This window comes from Mercenaria mercenaria, chromosome 16 (genome assembly GCF_021730395.1).
Source record: "Mercenaria mercenaria strain notata chromosome 16, MADL_Memer_1, whole genome shotgun sequence".
In the NCBI taxonomy this organism is placed as follows: domain Eukaryota; kingdom Metazoa; phylum Mollusca; class Bivalvia; order Venerida; family Veneridae; genus Mercenaria; species Mercenaria mercenaria.
The window spans coordinates 22598884-22622624 of NC_069376.1; the positions used below are offsets into that span (position 1 = coordinate 22598884).

Sequence of the window (23741 nt, forward strand, 5' to 3'; positions counted from 1 at the left end):
CATGAATGTGACCTACTGACTTTCTTAATATTTTATCATCAGTTTGACATTTGAAACGTAGCTCATATTACTCAGGTGAGTGATCCAGGGTCATGATGACCCTCTTGTTTATATTATTATCGAGGCTTTGTTTGGGCAAAAACAAATAAAAAATGCTTTAAATAAATGAGAAGAAATTCAAATCTGTTATTTAACAAGAATTTTCCATATTTAATTAAACAAGAAATTTCTATATTTATTACTCATTTTGGCGACTGTCTTTTCTTACGAGATTTTCTAGTGCAATCTTAATAAAAAAGTCTAGAAAAAGTCTGCATTTAAGAAAAATGCCTAATCTACCAAACCCTTGCACACAATTTAATGAAACTTCACACAAGTGATCAGTACCAACCCTAGTTGTGCATGGTGCATGTTACATTCTTTTAGATAAATATTCTGCATAGTTATGGGACTTTGTTTTTTGTTACTATACTGTATACATACAGTCTATATACATACAGTCCACATAATTATGCAATCTTGTGTGCGTCAAATTGCAATGTACTGTGTCAGTGCATGCGGGGAGGGGGGGGGGGGGGGGGGTACATTCATCACCTTTAGTGATAGCTCTAGTTGTTTTTGGGAAACATGATTAATAGATAGAATGCAAAATAAAAAATGCATGGCAACACCTGGTATTTAAAATGCTTGCCATAATCTATAGGCAGATTGACTTTATATCACAATCTTCAGGAATATAGTGAAAGTATTTAATGTATCAATATTTTGCAGTATGCAGTTAGTCAAATTCTTTGACTGGACTCGAGATACTGTCAAATAATGTCTTTGTTTGCATTTTTGTCCAGCCCGCTTGCGGTGAGCTCGATATAGTCACCACTCTCTGTGTATGAACGTGTGTGCGTCCATCTCTGTTTCTGTCCAATATTGTCCAGACCATAACTTTGACATGCATGGACCAATCTTGTTTATATTTGGCATGAACGTTTAACCCGATGAGAAGACATGTCATGCAGAAACCCCATGCTGCTATATCAAAGGTCAAGGTCACAGTTGGAGGTCAGAGGTCAAATTGAAGTTTGTCTGGAGCATTTCTTCTTCACGCATGGTGGGATTTTGATGTAACTTGGCATGAATGTTCACCATTATGAGACAGAGTGTCGTGCGCAAGAACCAGGTCCCTAGATCCAAGGTCAAGGTCACACTTTACAGCTGGCGGGCTTGACATTCTGCCCGTGGGCATACTTGTTAGCATGTATGCATCAATAACAGAACAAGAAGAAATTTTTGTATTACTGCATTGTTTTTTAGTTTTTCGCTCATTTTACAAGCAAAATACATAATATTATATACGGAGACAAATTTTGTACAACAAATTAAAAAAGAGACAACTATAACTCGGCTGAAACAGTTTAATCATGATGGCAGTACCTGCTGTACTGATAAGTTGAAGTAACACTGTGATGGAGTTGGTGCAACAGCTGGAAACATCTCCATATGACCTGATACAACTTGTATAGAGTAGTCCAGATAGCATTTGAGTTTCCTTTATGATATATTTGGATGTGTTTATGAAGACAGTTGTTGAAGTCCATCATTTATTTTTTTAGGTGAGCTCATTTGTGCCAATGAGGGACAGCAGTGCAGATATTGAGATAGAAATTCCTCCACCCCCAAAACGTGAGAAGCCTCCTGTACCCGAGAGAAAGTCTTCAGTTCGGGATGAGTCAGTTTTAAGAGGTATATCATCATACAGTCATAGGAAAATTCTCACATTTATCACTGATTTCTTTCCCCCCTCTTAATTGCCCCAAAAGAGGGGTGGGGGGAGGGTAGTTTAGATACTTCTTAAAAATTTTTCACTTGAGTCATGAAATCATGTTGGAATATTATTCAGCACCGGATAGTTCTTTTTTCTGATCACTCGATGTCCGGCGTCTGTCTGTCGTCTGTCTGTCCGTCAACATTTAGCTTGTGTATGCGATAGAGGCTGTAGTTTTCAATTGATCACCATGAAATTTGGTCAGAATGATTGCCTTGATGAAATCTAGGCCGAGTTCGAAAATGGGTCATCTGGGGTCAAAAACTAGGTCAAATCAAAGAAAAACCTTGTGTATGCCATAGAGGCTGTATTTTTCAATTAATCTTCATGAATTTTGGTCAGAATGATTACCTTGATGAAATTTAGGCCGAGTTCGAAAATGGGTCATCTGGGGTCAAAAACTAGGTCACTAGGTCAAATCAAAGAAAAACCTTGTGTATGCGATAGAGGCTGTATTTTTCAATTAATCTTCATGAATTTTGGTCAGAATGATAACCTTGATGAAATCTAGGCCGAGTTCGAAAATGGGTCATCTGGGGTCAAAAACCAGGTCACTAGGTCAAATCAAAGAAAAACCTTGTGTATGCGATAGAGGCTATATTTTTCAATTGATCTTCATGAAATTCAGTCCGAATGATTGCCTTGATAAAATCTTGGTCAAGTTGAATATGGGTCATCTTGGATGAAAAATTAGGTCACTAGGTCAAATCAAAGAAAAACCTTGTGTATGCGATAGAGGCTGTATTTTTCAATTGATCTTTATGAAATTTGGTCAGAATTATTGCCTTGATAAAATCTAGGTTGAGTTTGGTTATTGGTCATCTGTGGTCAAAAACTAGATCACTAGGTCAAATCAAAGAAAAACCTTGTGTAGGCAATGGAGGCTGTATTTTTCAATTGATCTTCATGAAATTTGGTCAGAATGATTGCCTTGATGAAATCTAGGTCAAGTTTGAATATGGGTCATCTGAGGTCAAAAACTAGGTCACTAGGTCAAATCAAAGGAAAACCTTGTGTATGTGATAGAGGCTGTATTTTTCAATTGATCTTCATGAAATTTGGTCAGAATGATTGCCTTGATAAAATCTAGGTCAAGTTAGAATATGGGTCGTCTGGGGTTAAAAACTAGGTCACTAGGTCAAATAAAAAAAATACTTGTGTTTGCTCCAATTTTAATGATACTTAGTCAGAATATTTTTTCCATGCAATCACTAGGTCTATGTTTACACTGTTATGGTGTATTATGGTGTGTTTCTCAGGTGAGCGACCTAGGGCCATCTTGGCCCTCTTGTTTGTATTTCACTCTGGAAGACCAGAGTCAAAAACATATATTAAGGGCATGAAAGTTTTGTCCAATGTATCTCAGTGTGTTCTTGTCCTAGTCATAAATCATTACATAATGTTTCATTTTATTTAGAGTCATACATGTACATTGACAGGAAGTAGGGGCAGAAGTATTCTATGGAGAAACATCTAGTTAATTTTTGTGTGCCCTAAAAGAGGGGATAGATCATCATCACAGTTGGTCTGTTGCATCATTGTAATATCCACTCCAAATTTTATCATGCCCCCCTTCGAAGAAAGAGGGGTGTATTGGACGGTATGTAGACAAATCTGTTTTTGGATGATCAAGAATGCTTGAGCCTAGGATCATGAAAGTTGATGGGGAGGTTGGTCATGACCAGTATTAATTTTGAGGTCAGTAGGACAAAGGCTGAGGTCATAGTGACCGGGAACAGTTAAACCATTTCCGGAGGGTAACTTATGAAGCTTGGGCCTAGAATCATGAAAATACATAATTAGGTTGGCCATGACCAGCAGATGACCCCTGTGGATTTTGAGGTCAAGGTCACATTGACCTGGAACAGTTGAACAATTTCCAGATGATAACTCAAGAATGCTTGGGCCTAGGATCATGAAAATGGAAATGGAGGTTGATCATGACCAGCAGATGACCCATAATGATTTTGATATCAATAGGTCAGAGATCAAGGTCACAGTGATCTAGAGTAGTTTCTGGATGAAAGCTTGAGATTTTTGGGCCTAGGATCACGAAACTTAATAGGGAGGTTGATCATGGCCAGCAGTTAACCCCTATTGAATTTGAGGTCAATAGGACAAAGGTCAAGGTCACATTGACCCAGAACAGTAGAACTTTTCCTTCCATAATTATGTTCCAAAACTGTTGAAGTAAGCAATGTTTCTCAGGTGAGTGACCTAGAGCCATGATGGCCCTCTTTTCATAACAAATTACGGTCTTTATTTTTTTAAGCTCCAGAATTGGAAACAAAGCGACTGGACTCGGAACCTCGTCCATATTTTGGTGGAAAGGAGGAGGAAGAGTATGAAGAAGAACCTCCAAAGGAATCACAACCATTGCTACGTGAGGTTACAATCGTTACTACAACCACTACCATACCCCAGGTAGCTGCAGAGATGGAGCATGATGATGATGCTGATGAGGAGGAGGAGGAGGAGGAGAATGAAGAAGAAGAGGAGGGTGATGAAGGGACCGACGAGGCAGATCAGGAGGGGGAACATGAGGTTGAGGAAAGTCAAGAGGTAACAACCACTTCATTATCTCCAAACAGAGATATCTTATGAAAACTTACTCATTTTCGAGAGAAGTAGAACATGGCGTCTTAAAATTAGAGCATAGCATATTAAAGGGCTTTCTTACATTTGCTTTTTATATGATTCAGATTCTTCTAGCAGCCTCCGGAGCTAAAAATAGAAATGGATAGCCCTCCAATTTGTCCATATGATTCTGCTTTGTCACTTTTAGAGGCCACCAGAGCTAAAAGTTGATAAACCTTTAGATGTATTTTTTTCTCATGAAACTGATTGGATCTTAACCAAACATGGTCTGTATTAATGCTAGTATGGTCCTTTTGTGTTCGAATGGTTCCACTTTGTTCTTATTAGGTGCGCAAGAGCTAAAATTAAAAAAAAAAAAACAATAACAAATAACAAAACTATAAACCACTATTTTTAGCTTGACTATTCAAAGAATAGTCTAGCTATTCTACTCACCCTGGCGTCGGCGTCACACCTTGGTTAAGTTTTTGCATGCAAGTACATACAGCTATCATTTAAAGGCATATAGCTTTGAAACTTATTTTTTCTTTTTCTAGGTCAATTACCAACCTCTCTGGGTCAAGTCCCATAACTCGTGACATGTATTTTGAGCAAATTATGCCCCCTTTTGGACTGAGTAACTAGCATGTAAACCTTTAACCAAAATTTTCTAAGTCCAAAAGGGGGCATAATTTGCTAAAAATACATGTCAGAGTTATGGGAAAACTCCAAAACTAATGCAGATATTAAATTGAAACTTCACATGTGTCTTCAGGGTTATAAAACTAGTTGATAGCACCAAGTCCCATAACTCTGACATGTATTTTGGGCAAATTATGCCCCCTTTTGGACTTAGAAAATCCTGGTTAAAGTTTTGTGTTATAAAACTAGTTGATAGCACCAAGTCCCATAACTCTGACCTTCATTTTGGCCAAATTATGTCCCCTTTTGGCTTTAGAATAATTTTGGTTAAAGTTTTGCGTGCAAGTACATACAGCTATTACTAAAAGGCATATAGATTTGAAACTTATTTTTTCTTTTTCTAGATCAATTACCTACCTCACTGGGTCAAGTCCCATAACTCTGACATGTATTTTGGCCAAATTATGCCCCCTTTTGGACTTAGAAAATTCCGGTTAAAGTTTTGCGTGCAAGTACATACAGCTATTACTAAAAGGCATATAGATTTGAAACTTATTTTTTCTTTTTCTAGATCAATTACCTACCTCACTGGGTCAAGTCCCATAACTCTGACATGTATTTTGGGCAAATTATGCCCCCTTTTGGACTTAGAAAATCCTGATTAAAGTTTTACATGCAAGTAACTATCTCCAAAACTACTACAGATATTAAATTGAAACTTCACATGTATCTTTGGGGTTATAAAACTAGTTGATAGCACCAAGTCCCATAACTCTGACATGTATTTTGGGCAAATTATGCCCCCTTTTGGACTTAGAAAATCCTGGTTAAAGTTTTGCGTGCAAGTACATACAGCTATTACCAAAAGGCATATAGCTTTGAAACTTATTTATTCTTTTTCTAGGTCAATTATCAACCTCACTTGGTCAAGTTCCATAACTCTAACATGTATTTTGAGCAAATTATGCCCTCTTTTGGACTTAGAAAATTCTGGTTAAAGTTTTACATGCAAGTTACTATTCCCAAAACTAATGCAGATATTGAATTGAAACTTAACATGTTTCTTCGGGGTTATAAAACTAGTTGATAGCATCAAGTCCCATAACTTTGATATGTATTTTGGTCAAATTATGTCCCCTTTCGAACTTAAAACTCTTTTGATATTTAACATTTTGGGTAATAATTTCCTGCTTCTGTGACAATATTTCGAATAGTCGAGCTTGGCTGTCTTACGGACAGCTCTTGTTTATGAACAACTTGTAGGATCTTCACCAGACTTGATCCGTTACATCCTTCTATAGTCCTCTTAAAATTAGAATGGTTCTGCTTGGCCCCCTTGGGGTCGCTAGAGCTAACAAATAGAAAGAACTTCAGTCACCCAAGTTTCATGTACCACTTGGTGGATCTTTACCAAACTCAGTAGCATCCTTGAATGGTCTCCTCACAAGTTTGTTGACCCCAAACCCGCCCGCTTAGCTTAGTAGGGAGAGCGTTGGTCTACGGATCGCGGGGTCATGAGTTCGATCCCCGGGCGGGGCGTATGTTCTCCGTGAAAATTTGATAAAAGACATTGTGTCTGAAATCATTCGTCCTCCACCTCTGATAATTCATGTGGGGAAGTTGTCAGTTACTTGCGGAGAACAGGTTTGTACTGGTACAGAATCCAGGAACACTGGTTAGGTTAACTGCCCGCCGTTATATGACTGAAATACTGTTGAAAAACGGCGTTAAACCCAAAACAAACAAACAAATAAACCCACCTTTTTCGAAGAAAAAATAGGGGACTTAGAAATAGGCTGCATCCTTCCATCCATCCATCTGTACGTCAGTCACACTTCATGTCAAGTTCATATCTGTACCATTCATGAAGGGATTTTGGAATAACTTGGCATAAATGTTCCCCATAATAAGACAGTGTGTCATGCACAATACCCAGACCACTACATTTAAGGGAAGGCTACATGGTTGCAATACATTAGCTTGTGCAGTTCTGCTTTGACCAACAGTAGAATTAACTTTTTCTGGTGTGTAATCTAAAAACAGGGTATTTTTAAGTACCATATAAGTGTTATGCATTTCATTTGTTTGTTAATTACTGTCCTTTAATATGATAACATATTTTATTAAAATTTCATGTATATTCCATACAATTTAAAAATGAAATATAGAAAACATTCACCAATTATATATTTCCACACATTTTCAAACTTCATAACGTCTTAGGAATTATATTATATAGTTATGATTTGTGTACATTCCCCACCCCCCCACCCCCCACCCCCTCTACACCAAAAAAAAAAAATATATATATAAACATATCACTTCAATGAACTGCTTAATGATGGATGTTCACCACACTTGGTCATGAGCAGTTTCAGAAAGTTCATAGGCCTTGTCAGGTGAGCAACTTAGGCCCAAATTGGCTCTTGCTTATCTCTAGCTTGTAGGTTTGATGGTTACCATTTGTTGTTAAGATATATATGACAGGATAAGACAGTAGAGATGCAGGAAGTGGATGAAGAGCCTTAAGTGTTATGAAAACACATTGATACTGTAGTATTTAATTAATAGGATATAGCTTCTATAATAAGTGGGCATTTGTAATGTATTCAGTGCTTAATAACTAATTTAAGCTAGAGTGATAAATGGAATAGAAAGTTTTGATGACATGCTTGTTATTTTATGGATAAATGATCTAACAGGGAGTGGACACATGACAGTCAAAGTTTTTCTTGTGATCATGTCTTCATATTAGGCAACTTGGTATTCTTGGCACATAAAGATAGCTCATTGGATACATGACCTTTAGTAAACCCTGAGAATGCTGAGATATGCAAACAGTGTCATAACATGTTTCTCACCTTTGGATATGTAATTTATTAACAAAATGTTAGCCTTGGAGAATAGGAACAAGTTCTTCTGCAGTATGGAATTTTAAGCTGGACTTTTCGAAGAAAAAGTAGAGCTATTGCACTGGCCCTGGTGTCGGCGTCGCCATTGGTTAAAGTTTTTGATAAAGACAAATATCTCTGTTACTATCAAAGCTATTGACTTAAACTTAAAATAGTTATTTACGATCAAAGTCTACACCAGGAGAAACAATCCCCATAACTCTGATTTGAATTTTGACAGAATTATGCCCCTTTTTAACATAGAATTTTTGGTTAAAGTTTTTGATAAAGTCAAATATCTCTGTTACTATCAAAGCTATTGACTTGAAACTTAAAATACTTATTAACCATCTAAGTCTAACCAGGAGAAACAATCCCCATACCTCTGATTGGAATTTTGACAGAATTATGCCCCTTTTTAACTTGGATTTTTTTTTTGTTAAAATTTTTGATAAAGTCAAATATCTCTGTTACTATTAAAGTGTTTGACTTGAAACTCAAAATTGTTATTTACTATGAAAGTCTACACCAAAAGACACAATTGCCATAACTCTGATTTGAGTTTTGACAGAGTTATGTCCCTTTTTAACTTGGAAATTTTTTTACTGGCAAAGCTCTAATTTAGAGACAAGCACTGAGAAAAGTTGAGTGTGCTGTCTTACAGACAGCTCTTGTATTATGCCTCCCTTCAATGAAGCGGGGGGTATATTGCTTTGCACCTGTTTGTTGCGTTGGTCAGTAGTGTGAATGGTTTGAACTTGATAGCATGATCAGGCTTAAGGAGTAGATGACCCCTATAGGTTTTTTTGGGTCAATAGGTCAAAGGTCAATTTCACGTGCAAGAATCTTGAAAATAGTTTCGAGTGAATAACTTGAGTAGCACTTGACCCAGTACCTTCAAACTTGATAGCATGATTGGGCTAATAAAGTAGATGAACCTTATGCTTTTTAGTGTTAATAGGTGAAAAGTCAAACTCTTGGGGGCCCGAACCATGAAAACGATTTCTATCCAAAAACTTGAGAACCACTTGACCTAGGACCTTCAAACTGGGTAGCCTCCAATTTTTTTTGTGTATGTGGGGGGCAGTGTCTGTCTATCCATCTGTCTTTCCAAATTTGTGTTGTGCATATCTCAAAATGCATTTGACCCAGAGGTCATCAAACTTTACAGGATGGTGTAATTGTTGACCTAATTTTAAAACTGGGATTTCACACAGCAAGACCAGAGTTATGACCCTTCACAGTCAAAACATGCTTAAAAAAGAGGCCAAACAGTTTGTCATATGTATGTTAAAAACCTGTTTGATCTAGAATAATAGAAACATAGTTTTATTCAGTATATGAAGTTTTGCATTGAGGGTTTTGTTTGAAATTCTCATCCATACCAGGGTTATGGCCATTGACTTAGCACCAATGTTTCATGCCCCCTTTAACACTTAGGAATTTTAGTTAAGTTTTGGATGAACTTTTCTGTGGTTATATTACTGAGATTTTACTCAGATGGTTTGTTGTCCAACATCACTATCCACAAATGGGGAGTTAAACATTCCAATAGTAACTCTTGTTTCTTCAAATATGCCTCATTTCTTTATCCGGCATCAAAATAGTTAAGCTTGCTTCACCTCTGACATCTCTTGTTCTTCTGTCATTAACAAGCTTGAAAGTCACCATAATTATAATATCTTTCAATGTGACTCCAAACTTGGCAAACAAATTCAGCAATGTTAGTAACATTGTGTTCATTTTAGGAGGATGAAGACATGGAAGACGATGATTACACGTATCAGGAAAGGACTGTAGGTTTTACACAGGATTTCGATTTCGATGAAGATGAACGTAAAACACCACTTCGTAGGCGAGATACACCCCATCACAAAAAAGGCAAAAGGATTGTCATATCAGATGATGCAAAAGATAGAGTCCTGGAAATTCTGGCAAAAACATCACAAAAGGAGCAAGAGGTACTGGTACCATTTCTGTAGTTTTCAAATAAGGGAGTAATGACAGGAGACCTAATCTCTTTTGGTATATGTCTAAAATATTGAATATAAAGACTGCACCAAACATTCATGTTTTACTGTTGTGATGGACCTGTTGGGGCAGCCAGAGGTAAAACAACAATCTTATCAACAACTTCTAGTCAAGAACCACTTAATTGGTCACCCTAGAATGGATTATTCAAATTAAACACACTGTTGGGCTGACCAAGCAAAAATAAGAAAAAAATGTTTGAAGTAACATACTATGAAACTGTTTAATAAATGTTCACCAGACATGGTCAGAAGTAAGGTCAAGGTCCTTTCAGGTGAGCAACTAAGGCCCATTGTGGTAACTTGTTATAAGCCTGGCCTCCTTCCTCATGCCCCAAAGGGGGTTCCTAAATTGCCAATAAAAAGTCTTGTCTTATGTACAGTACCCTTATCAGTCTTTGAGGTAAAATAACCATTTAAGAAGAAATTTTGAAGAAAAAAACATCAGTCTAATTAATGCAGAAACATTTTCTTCATTTGAACTTACAAAAACATAAACATTTGAAGCACTGTTGGTGTCATTGTTGATGACACCATCTCCTCAAACAAAATCTGTTAACAAAGTTAGTGTACAGGAGAGATGAATTTGGTATTCTATTAAATATTAACGCTATTCTCCTGATCACAGAGTGGCAGAAAACACTATAAATAATACAGTTAAAACATTTTAACACTGTTAATAGAATCAGAAATTTTCACTTGGAGAACTGAAAAACAGGCCTGACTAAGATATAGGAAAGAGGAGTGGTAAGAAACTTGCAATCCTCACTTTTTGCTTTAGTTGCTTACTTTAAATGACTTAGCTGTTCCTGCCCCGGGAGACACTGGGATGGTAACATCCCTCAACCTGTTGTATGTATGAAGTAATGGTATGTAGTTGGTATTGAAGATTGACAAGAAAACTTTCTGCAAGATGACAGTAAAACCATTTGGATCAAGTAAAAGTGTGATAATGTTGTATTCTGGATAGTGAAAGCTTCTTACCTTCAAATATCTGTCGCAGTCTGAGAAATCTTGAAGAAGATTATAAATTATTTACAGGAGCAAGAAATTATAGAAGAGGAATACACAATAAATATCCACAGGGAGCCGGGACAGGGTCTAGGGATCAGTATAGCTGGGGGTAAGGGCTCAACCCCATACAAGGGTGAAGATGAGGTAAGTAACTACCTGCTTTTTATTTGGTCGCATATTTTAGGCACTATAGATCTAATGTTGCATTTGATATTGTGGAGAGGATATTAGGGAGATAGGTGTTTTTTCCCCTTGTACCTGAAATCAGATCTTTAATGTAACAAATACAGTAGTAAAGGTTATAGGCAAAACAATTTCAAAATACGTTTTGTGAAGTTTCCTCGGAAATGTGTCTTATTACAAAACTAACTTGTGTTTCAGAGTATATTTATTTCGAGAGTTTCGGATGATGGTCCAGCTGGTTTAGCAGGAATAAAAGTAGGAGACAAACTGATGTCTGTGAGTACCACACAAACTGAAATCTGTGTGTTTGATATCAAAAGTCCATATTTCTGACAAAATTGTTATATTTTAAAAGGCTGTGGCTTATAGTATTTGCAGCACTTATCCATTTGTTTATTCCGATCTTGTGTCAGGTCTGTAACTTTTTATACCCCCACCAAACATGTTTGGGGGGGGGCTATATAGGAGTCGGTTACGTCGCGTCGTGTCCTGTCCTGACGTGTCGCGTCCCGAAATCTATATGCCTGGAAGGATTTTAATTTAACTTCACTAATTATTCCTCAAGACCAGATGACATGTTGAACACATCACCTATGCCTGATGGTCAAAGGTCAAGGTCACAATTCAAGGTCAGAGGTTAGATATTTGCTTTTTTGCTACATAACTTCTATGTGCCTGGAAGTGTTTTATTGCTAAATGGATTTGATTCAAACTTAAATTAGTTGTTCAACATCATCACCCATATCAATATGACACAAGGGCCATAACTCTTGCACCAATATTTCATAAATTATGCCCCTCTTTTTACTTAGAATTTCAGGTTAAAGTTTTGATACACTTTCACTCTATCTCAGTTATTGCTAAACGGATTTGATTCAAACTTAAAATAGGTGTTCCACCTTATCACCCACATCATGTGACATAAGGTGCGTAACTCTGACACCAATCTTTCATGAATTATGCCCCCTTTTACTTAGAATTTAAGGTTAATTTTTATGCATTTTTACTTTATCTCAGTTATTAGGAAATGGATTTGATCCAAACTTGAAGTAGTTGTTCCACATCATCACCCACATCATATGACACAAGGTACATAACTTGCACCAATATTTCCTGAATTATGCCCCCTTTTTGGTTAGAATTATGTTTTGATACACTTTTTCTGTACCTCTCTTATTATTTGATATTATTAACACAGACTCAAGCTATTGTGCAAAATTATCCACCATTGGAGTTATTAAACACTCTAATGACAGTTCTTGACAGATTTAAATGTTTTTGGTACACAGGTGTAACATCATATAATACAGGTAAAGTTCGACTTTGGCTACAAGCCACCAATTTTTAGCTCATCTGATTTTTTGAAAAAAAATTACGAGTTATTGTCATCACTGATCGGTGTTGGTGTGACATTGCCTTGTTAAGTTTTATGTTTAGGTCAGCTTTTCTCCTAAACTATCAAAGGTATTGCTTTGAAACTTGCAACACTTGTTCACCATCAATAGCTGACTCTGTACAGCAAGAAACATAACTCCATCCTGCATTTTGCAAGAATTATGACCCCTTTTGGACTTAGAAAATACCAGATTTCTTTGTTAAGTTTTATGTTTAGGTCAGCTTTTCTCCTAAACTATCAAAGGTATTGCTTTGAAACTTGCAACACTTATTCGTCATCATAAGCTGACCCTGTACAGCAAGAAACATAACACTGTCCAGCTTTTTGCAAGAATTATGACCCCTTTTGGACTTAGAAAATATCAGATTTCTTTGTTAAGTTTTATGTTTAGGTCAGCTTTTCTCCTAAACTATCAAAGGTATTGCTTTGAAACTTGCAACACTTATTCGCCATCATAAGCTGACCCTGTACAGCAAGAAACATAACGCTGTCCAGCTTTTTGCAAGAATTATGGCCCCTTTTGGACTTAGAAAATATCAGATTTCTTGGTTAAGTTTTATGTTGTTTAGGTAAACTTTTCTCCTAAACTATCAAAGCTATTGCTTTGAAACTTGCAACAGTTGTTAACCATCATAAGCTGACTCTGTACAGCAAGAAACATAACTCCATCCTGCTTTTAGAAAGAAATATGGCCTTTTTAGGACTTAGAAAATCATGGGTAGGACAATATTTCTATTATACAGAGACAAAAAAATCAGATGAGCGTCTGCACCCGCAAGGCGGTGCTCTTGTTAGCTCACCTGTCACATAGTGACAAGGTGAGCATTTGTGATCACCCTTTGTCTGTCGTCCATCTTCAGTCTTGGTTCCTTTGTTGAACTGGCCAGATTCCATTATAGGTTCCAGAGTTATGGCCCCTGTAAGGGCCAGAATTAGCTATTTTGACCTTGTCTGCACAATAGCAGCTTCATTTATGATTTTATTTTAACCAAACTTGCACACAACTTGTATCACCATAAGATCTTGGTTTCTTTCTTCAACTGGCGAGATTGCATTATGGATTCCAGAGTTATGGCCCCTGAAAGGGCCAGAATTAGCTATTTTGACCTTGTCTGCACAATAGCAGCTTCATTTATGATTTGAATTTAATCAAACTTGCACAAAACTTGTGTCACCATAACATCTCGGTTCCTTTTTTAAACCGGCCAGATCCCTGAATGGGTTCCAGAGTTATGGCCCCTGAAAGGGCCAAAATTAGCTAATTTGACCTTGTCAGCACAATAGCAGCTTCATTTATGATTTGATTTTAACCAAACTTGCACACAACTTGTATAACCACAAGATCTTGGTTCCTTTCTTGAACTGGTCAGATTCCATCATGGGTTCCAGAGTCATGGCCCCTTAAAGGTCCAAAATTGGCTATTTTGGCTTTTGCAGCCATATAGAGACTTCATTTATGATTTTATTTGATACAAACTTCAAAAATATCTTACACAACAATAAATCTTGGATTCCATGACAAATCAGATCCAATCGTAGGTTCCAGAGTTATTCTATATCTGATTACCTCCCCTGATTGTAATCAAAATGGATTTATATAGGACTTATTTGAAATTTCATTATTGTCATTAGTTTGACTGAGCCAATCAGGGTAGATAACTATGGACTGATTTTATGTCAAATTACCTCCCTTTATTTCAAATTAAAATTATTATTATTATTATTATACCAGATTTAGGTAGCGCCCTTTTCATGATCAATTTCACGTTCAAAGGCGCTTTACATAGTTCAAATGCAGCCACACAGGGCGCATAACTCATCCTCTACTAGTACAGACACAGAGCGATCTGACCAGAGGAACAGAGTGAGACAAAGCCCCCACGACAGAGAGATCAGAAATCAGATACAGGCTTGTCCGGCTAACTTAGCCTAGCTCGTTGCGAATAGACAGCCTGGTTCTTTAACGTGCCCAGTGTATAGCACTGATACATGCAAGGATTGCCTGGGTTCCTGACCAGTACACCTCTAGTTGGGTGGGAAACACTGAAAAGCGTTTCTGAAAATTCCCGAGTAGCTGCCGGGGATCGAACCCCCGACCTCAGGATTGGAAGGCCAGTGTGCAAACCACTGAGTTATCCGTCAAATGGGTATATCTCTGTAACTAATGAAGATACTGATCTGAAATTTCATTTATGTCAACAGATTTATTTGGCAGATCCTTCTTTTGTTCACTTACAATAATTTTTTTTTTTTAATTATTTCCCTTTTACGTTACTATAAATAGCTTATTTTTAGTAACTTTTTTATTATTGGCCATATTGAAAAACCGAGACCACTTTTCTGTGGTACAACATGGATGGTACCTCCAATTTTTAGGTGTTTTTTGACATACCTGTACCTCTTAAGAATTTTTTTCTTTTTGGTTAAATTTCTTCCCTTTGTTGTTCCTGTCCTTTGGTCTTAGATATTTTTTCTGAGGACCTTCTTGTCCTTAAGTGCAATGATAAAAGGTGAGGGATATAGGGCCATAATGGCCCTCTTGTTTTATATAGTTATGGTCCCTTTCCAACTTAAAATCTGCCAAACTCATGGTTGCCGGACGATAACTCACGAAAGGCTTGACAGATTTAGATAAATTTTGGTACACAGTTGTAACATCATAAAATACAGGTCAAGTTCAATTTAAATTGCACCTTCTCGTGGCCATGTCTTTCTTATGGTTGCCATTCTTCTGTGACAAGACCGTATTGTGGGGGTATTCGTCACTCCTGTGACAGTTCTAGTTCATTCATGGATGGGTTTTATAAAATTGGCACAAGTGATCACTATGACATTACAATGTTTAATTCATAAGAACAATACTTCTACCGCTCTCTTTCTTGAATTATCTCCCCGTATTTATGTCCTGGATTTCCTCTCATGTCTGTAACTTTGTCATACATGGATTGATCTCAAAAGAGCTTTTCTATACAAGTTGCATTAATTTTACAAGTTTTGAAGGAAATTACAGTTACAAACTAAATACCTCTATGCATCACACAAAGCCCGCCCGCTTAGCTTAATAGGGAGAGTGCAGATCTATGGATTGCAGGGTCGCGAGTTTGAGCCCAGGGTGAAGTGTATGTTCTCCATGACAATTTGATAAAAGACATTGTGTCTAAAATCATTCATCCTCCACCGCTTATTCATGTGGAGAAGTTGGCAGTTACTTGCAGATAACAGGTTTTTACTGGTACAAAGTTGTAAGTTGGGGGGTGGGTATACTGGTTTCAGGTTGTCTGTCTGTCCATAGACACAGTCTTGTGCGCACCATCTCTCCTCATCCCCTTGACACAGTTTAATGAAACTTCTCACAAGTGATCAGTAACAACAGTAGTTGTGCATGGGGCATGTTAGATTCTTTCAGAAAAAAAATTTGCAGAGTTTAGGGACTTTGTTTTTTGTTACTTTACTATATACATAGACACAATCTTGTGCGCACCATCTCTCCTCATCCCCTTGACACAATTTAATGAAACTTCACACAAGTGATCAGTAACAACAGTAGTTGTGCATGGGGCATGTTAGGTTCTTTCAACAACAAAAATTGCAGAGTTATGGGACTTTGTTTCTTGTTAACATACTATGTACATACAGTCTGCATATGCAATCTTGTGCGCGCCTAATCTTCCGAAGCCTTGCACACAATTTAATGACACTTCACACAAGTGATCAGAACCATGCATGTTACGTTCTTTTAGATAAATATTCTGCATAGTTATGGGACTTTTTTTTTTGTTACTATACTGTATACATACAGTCTATATACATACAGTCCACATAATTATGCAATCTTGTGTGCATCAAATTGCAATGTACTGTGTCAGTGCAAGGGAGGGGGTACATTCATCACCTTTAGTGCTCTAGTTCATTCCAGAGATTCCTAGACATAACGTCCATTGTTAGGGTTTTTACTCGTTACCGGTGCAGGTTTTAGTCCCATGATATTTACAAAAATCAAAGTAAGCAAATAACTTGTACGGTCTCTATATGGCTGGTTCTTCTTCAGACTTGGTCTGTAGCATCGTTGTAAAGTTCTCCCCTCAAGATTGGGCACTTTGCCATTTTTAGGGACCACTGGAGCTAAAAATAGGAAAACTTCTAAGCAACTTCTTCTTCTGAACCACCTGAAGGATCTATAGCATCATTGTTATGGTTCCACTTGGCCTATAAAAGGGGTCACCAGAGCTTAAAATAGAAAAAAAATTGAATATTTTCTTTTCATGAAAACTTACTTGTCATGAAGTTTGTTCTTATGGTTACACATTTTTGGGCTTTCACAGCAAAATGAAGAAAAACTTAACTAACTTTTAATGATACTTGCTGAATATCACTCCTATTGAATTTTTGGCCACCTGGCCTTTATCAAAGCATGATAGTTTTATATATAATCTTAAGACAAAACAAGTAAAGAAACAAGTATTATAAATTGGATGTTACATAGCTGTATTAATGACTTTTCATGTTTTGATAAAGGCAGGTGGCCGAAAATTCAATAAGGCCAAAATAAAAAATATGTGTGATTCAGGGAACCCGACCGACCCTGATTTTACCCGCCGACCGTAATAATTTTTTTCCGAAATGTCGGGTACGAATTTTTTGGGTATGAATATTTTTAGTACAAAACATTTATGATACCAAAGTCATAAAAATCGACCGATGTATTCACTTCCACATCCATTCTCGCATACCCGAGGTCTACCATGGTTCCCTGGATGAACTCGAGATTTTGACGAACTTCCGATGGATGAGAATGTCCCGCATCTTGATTTGTAAATTTATACAAAGCCGTACTTTTTCTGATGAAAAGTCGCCGCCATCATGAAAATTGAAAACATATGTCGGTATGAAAATAACCAATAATTTAGCGATAAAGTTTAAAAAACATATCGAGTTTTCAATGAATCAATATAAATGCAAGACCTTAGTTATTTTGTCATAAATAATTTGTCAAAATGATTTTATAAGGCCGAAATTTAAGTTGAAAGTGCCTGGCCGCAAGCTTCACTATACGCCGAAATTTCGAGTTGAAATTTACACAAAATACGTTCGTTAAATTCAATATGATTTTGTTTATTTTGCATTTTGTAGTTATATTTGTCTAACATTGAATTGAGATAATAAAAAGGAAGAGAATGAAGTTTAAATTTCCAAAATACCGAGTTAAATTGGAAAAACAACGGACAGCGACGCTTGCGGGCACCTGTTATCTCGGAATTCGGATAACATCTTTTCGGATACGAACGTTCAAGCATACTTTCTTTTGATATGTTTAAGGTTTTTCTAGCATTTAATTTTCATTTTGTAGTTAAATGGTGAAATGTTATGCAATTATCGCCTTCTGTAGCACAGTGGAATATCCTGGTGACTTCTGTCAGCAGATAAAACTAAGATGATAAATGTATTGAGTCTGGAAGTATTACTGTACTATCCTAGTCAATGTTAAGAATGGTATTGTTGTTTAACTCTTTCGGGATGCAGCGAAAATTGCTGGGAAAAACTGTTGAAAAAGATTGACTCAACTTCTTCAAGACTTACAGTCATTGAAACATTCAACTCAAATGTTAGGAAGCACTAGGTGGATTGAGTAGCCTAGGAAACCTGACAGTCTTTTACTTTCTCTAACCCCCAATGCATGGCCATAATATATCAGTATTTAACGTTTGCCATTACTATAAATAATGATGATGATGAAGTGCAACATATTTTATTTGTATAAGATGACATTCTCTTCCAATTATTATATTCTTGCTTAATTCTCTGATTGTTAAAAAAAATTCGTTTTAGAACAATCTTATTCATCGTTTACTTTTTAGCCCACCATCATTAGATGGTGGGCTGTTCAAATCACTCCGTCGTGGTCCGTCGTCCTTCCGTTAACAATTTCTCATTATCGCATCTCCTCAGAAACTACTGGGGGGATTTTAACCAAACTTTTTCAGAATGATGTATTGGTACCCTAGTTGTGTCCCCCTGAAAATCAGACTGGTTCAACAATTTTTGAGCGAGTTATGGCCCTTTGTTTATTTTTATGATTTACATAGATTTATATAGGGAAAAACTTTGAAATCTTCTTGTCCAAAGCCATAAGGCCTAGGACTTTGATATTTGGTATGTAGCATCATCTAGTGGCCCTCTACCAAGATTGCCGAAATTATTTCCCTGTGGTCAAATATGGCCCTGCCCCGGGAGTTACATGGTTTATATAGACTTATATAGGGAAAAACTTTAAAAATCTTCTTGACATAACCTGCAAAATTCAAATGGGCCTTATGTATAGTTTTGAGTGGCTAGATGAACCTTGACATGAGTTGAACTTGATCTTGACCTAGTGACCTACTTTCACATTTCTGTAGCTACAGCCTTCAGATTTAGACCACATGCATAGGTTTGTGTCCCGAAATAAACTTTGACCTCGACATTGACCTAGTGACCTACTTTCACATTTAATTTGGACCACATGCATAGTTTTTTGTTCCGAAAAGAAATTTGACCTTGATTTTGACCTAATGACCTACTTCCACATTTCTCAAGCTACAGCCTTCAGATTTGGACCACATGCAAAGTTTTGTGTACTGAAATGAACTTTGACCTTGACATTGACCTAGTGACCTACTTTCACATTTCTGTAGCTACAGCTTTAGACCACATGCGTAGGTTTGTGTCCCGAAATAAACTTTGACCTTGACATTGACCTAGTGACCTACTTTCACATTTAATTTGGACCACATGCATAGTTTTGTGTTCCGAAATGAAATTTGACCTTGATTTTGACCTAATGACCTACTTTCACATTTCTCAAGCTACAGCATTCAAATTTAGGCAACATGCATAGTTTTGTGGACCGAAATGAACTTTGACCTGGAGATTGACCTAGTGACCTACTTTCACATTTCTCAAGCTACAGGCTTCAAATTTGGAACACATGCATAGTTTTGTGTTCTGAATTGAAACTTGACCTTAATTTTTACCTAGTAACTACTTTCACATTTCTCAGGCTACAGCCTTCAAGTTTGAAGCACATGCATAGTTCTGTGTACAGAAATGATCTTCAACCTTGAAATTGATCTAGTGACCTAGCTCTCAAGCTACAGCTTCAAATTTGGACCACATGCACAGTTTTGTGTACCGAAATGAACTTTGACCTTGATTTTTACCTTGATCTAGTCTTGAAATTTGGAACATTCAAAAATGGCTCAATGATGGGCGCGAAGATCACTCTGTGATCTCTTGTTTATTTAATTCAATAAAGCAAGCATAGAAGAAAGGAATATACATGCTACATGGTTTAAAGAGTACAGTCTTTAAGTTAAGCTGCACACATGAAAACGAGATGGTTAAAAAAAAAAAAAAAGCCTACCTACCCTCTTAACTTTTTGGGGCAATGTTCCCTGAACCACACATATTTTTTATTTTGGCCTAAAGAGTGGTATTTTAATGTTAAATAATTGATTCTAAATGATTTCAGTCAGTGTAGATTATGTTTGATTGAATGACTTACAGGTAAATGGTATAGTTCTTCATGACTCAGATCATTATGAGGCAGTCGATGTATTGAAGAGCAGTGGTAATGACATTACAATGGTTGTTGGCCGTGAAACAATTGTCATACGCAAGGCAGAAGATGAAGAGGAGGAAGATGAAGTAACAGAAGAACAAATTCAGGTTTTTCATAAATATCTACATTTCCGGTGTATTTTGATCAGACAGGAAAAAAAAACATATATTTTCATATAAACATAAAGACTTCTTACCAGGAGATGCTAGGATTGACATTGGTCACAAAATCAGGGATCACTTTTGGCAGATACTATTATGAGATTAATTCCCATTTTCCTTGAATCAATGAGATTTTTGACAAAATGAATGGGATTTTTTCTTTTTATAATGGGATTTTACATCGGCGGACAGCTTTTATTACACTGAAAAGCAAACATCTGTTTATTTGTAAGAACAATTATCTTGTAAATAAACAAAACAGTTCCTTTCAGAGACACCTTTTACAACTCTAAAATTCAGTGCCAGGAATTGCTGAATAGGTTGATGAAAGTTGTAACCAAGTCTTGGGTCCACATGTATTTTTCCCCTAATGATTTTACCCCTAATTATTTTACTTCAAAGCTGCTTTGTCAAAGTTGAAGTTCATTTATGTTTTAATCTTTCTGGACTTGATACACTTCCATTAGGGGTCAAAACAATTTTAAAGTCAAACTTATTTATAACCCTACCCTCAACCATTTCGATTGGAAATTCGGGCGTTCAGCGTGTTTTAGGAAGGGACTTCACCGGGGGTTTCTCCACCATCTTGTTATTCTCATCGCTATTCATCCGCGCGAATGGAGGCAGAAAGTTTGGCCTTCCAAATGCTTAAATTTCTGTTTCAGTGGTATTTTGAAACATCGCGAAAACAGATTATTTTTGTCTGGTAGTCATAATCATCAGACGCTCTATGGTGATAAAAGCGAAATTCAAGGGCCTAAATGAACGTCATAATAAAATTAAGTAACGGCAAGACCGCATTGCAGGGAAAAGTTGCAATTTCGGCAAAAGATCTACGGCCGCGCGGATGCGATTTTTAAGCGCATTTGAGCAAAATTTATGCGATTTTCACCAAAATAATGCGAGAATATCTCGAAATCGCGGCCAAAAGTGATCCCTGCAAAATCACACCAACAGAATGGTGTTGTTTGCAAAAGTCTTTCAAAATCTGCTGTCAAAATCTGAAAAATAACATACAGTTATATACTAATTTTTCTGATGTTAGAGATCCAAATTGAATAGGTTTGATTTATGGATTTGCCAGTCCCAATGTGGTTTATATCTATGATTTATGGATTTGCCAGTCCCAGTGTGGTTTATATCTCCAGGATTTATGGATTTGCCAGTCCCAATGTGGTTTATATCTCTAGGATTTATGGATTTGCCAGTCCAAATGTCACTGTCTTGTAAGCTGTACGGCCGTAAATGTTTAGACACTTTCAAGATGGCGGACGCTGAAAGTCAACACAGGTAGGTGTTCCAGTTTTTCATTGATAACATGTTTTCTTCAACACTTTTAACGGCCACACTTATAGCAAATGATAGGGGAATAACATGTTCCTCCTTGGCATTATCTAAAAGTTTGTTGATTTCATTGTTTCTCGAATTATATTGATGCAAAATGTGTCAATTTGATGAAATTAAAATTGAATCAAGGAACGCACATTATTTTCGGTCGTATCTTATTCAATAATCATACCTGTTTGAATATTTCTGTGGTATTTTGAAGCTTTTTACCGGTTCTTTACGATGGTAATGCTTGATTTTACGAAACATATCTGGAAATATCAAAATTTTTACGATTTTTAAATTGTCAATACAGCGGCGTAGACTATACCAACATATTCACGCTGAGCGGTGTAGACACGTTTTTTTGTGAACGGTTTATACATAGAATTAAGCGAAAAAACTGAACGGTGTAGATACAAGTTAATTTCGTCTATGCTAAAAATGCCACTTAAAAATATATAAAAATTAACTACAGTTCCGTAATCCTAGCCTCCGAGTATAGGATAAAGGAAGTTCCGACGGTATACTTAGACAACTCTATCAGAAAAGGATAGGATTACGGCAGTATTTGAGGGTCATCATACATTATATTTGTTCGGATCCGTAATCCTAGCCACTGCCATTAGTTTTTCACTTTTTTGTGAATTGTTTAGCAATTTGTTTTTTACCATCAAATTTTAAATTCAGTTTGTTTTTTTTTATTTGTAGATATAATGTTTATATTGTTAACAGTTTTACCTTAGTTTAAAGTGTTGTCGGGGACACACGTTGTACGTAAGTTAGGTATTTTTGCTGTTCTGGCCATCTTCAGACGCAGTATTTGAAAGGGAGATCATTATTTTGCGCTAATAAAAGATGCACTACGGATTTTAACCCTCTCTTGCGATGTTACTGTAATTTAATACCCTGACAAGAAAAATAAATATTTGATATTTTAGTTATATTTGAATAGCTAATAAAATGATTCAAAAGGCGAGTCTAAAATCTGCTCGAAATTTGATAATACATTTATTTTTATTATCCTGTTTGCGTCTTGAGGTATAAAAAGGGAGATAATAAAAATTAAACAGATGTGGATTTCCTATTAATTTTCAGCTTAAAAATTGCAACTTCAAATTTTTAACAAATATGATACGGTTGTTTTTACATTTATTTCAGATAACGATTTTGTAATAAAAATACTTTTGTTAACAACTTCTTATCTTGGTTGTACAACTAGGCTAAATTGCTAAACAATTCACAAAAAAGTGAAAAACTACTGGCAGTGGCTAGGATTAAGGATCCGAACAAATATAATGTATGATGTCCCTCAAATACTGCCGTAATCCTATCCTTTTCTGATAGAGTTGTCTAAGTATACCGTCGGAACTTCCTTTATCAGTTTTTATCCTATACTCGGAGGCTAGGATTACGGAGCCGTAGTTAATTTACATATATTTTTAAGTGGCATTTTTAGCATAGACGAAATTAACTTGTATCTACACCGTTCAGTTTTTTCGCTTAATTCTATGTATAAACCGTTCACAAAAAAACGTGTCTACACCGCTCAGCATGAATATGTTGGTATAGTCTACGCCGCTGTATTGACAATTTAAAAATCGTAAAAATTTTGATATTTCCAGATATGTTTCGTAAAATCAAGCATTGCCATCATAAAGAACCGGTAAAAAGCTTCAAAATACCACAGAAATATTCAAACAGGTATGATTATTGAATAAGATACGACCGAAAATAATGTGCGTTCCTTGATTCGATTTTAATTTCATCAAATTGACACATTTTGCATCAATATAATTCGAGAAACAATGAAATCAACAAACTTTTAGATAATGCCAAGGAGGAACATGTTATTCCCCTATCATTTGCTATAAGTGTGGCCGTTAAAAGTGTTGAAGAAAACATGTTATCAATGAAAAACTGGAACACCTACCTGTGTTGACTTTCAGCGTCCGCCATCTTGGAAGTGTCTAAACATTTACGGCCGTACAGCTTACAAGACAGTGAATGTGGTTTATATCTCTAGGATTTATGGATTTCAGGTTTTTTTTTATCCCCCCACCAAAGGTGAAGGGGATATTAGAAATGCTCTCCGTCCGTGCGTC

The 23741-nt window shown here is 36.5% G+C and overlaps 1 protein-coding gene across 13 annotated transcripts in view; it reads left to right on the forward strand.

Moving 5' to 3' along the window:
- The window catches only part of LOC123541365 (protein scribble homolog), a 220905-nt gene that overhangs the window by 86379 nt on the left and 110785 nt on the right, over positions 1-23741 (forward strand). For all 13 annotated transcript variants that reach the window (XM_053526353.1, XM_053526352.1, XM_053526362.1 and 10 more), the window contains exons 15-20: positions 1608-1737; positions 4092-4381; positions 9678-9890; positions 11001-11117; positions 11355-11432; positions 20095-20256. In XM_053526353.1, coding sequence (XP_053382328.1) covers positions 1608-1737; positions 4092-4381; positions 9678-9890; positions 11001-11117; positions 11355-11432; positions 20095-20256 — 990 coding nt within the window. The remainder of the gene's footprint in view (positions 1-1607; positions 1738-4091; positions 4382-9677; positions 9891-11000; positions 11118-11354; positions 11433-20094; positions 20257-23741) is intronic.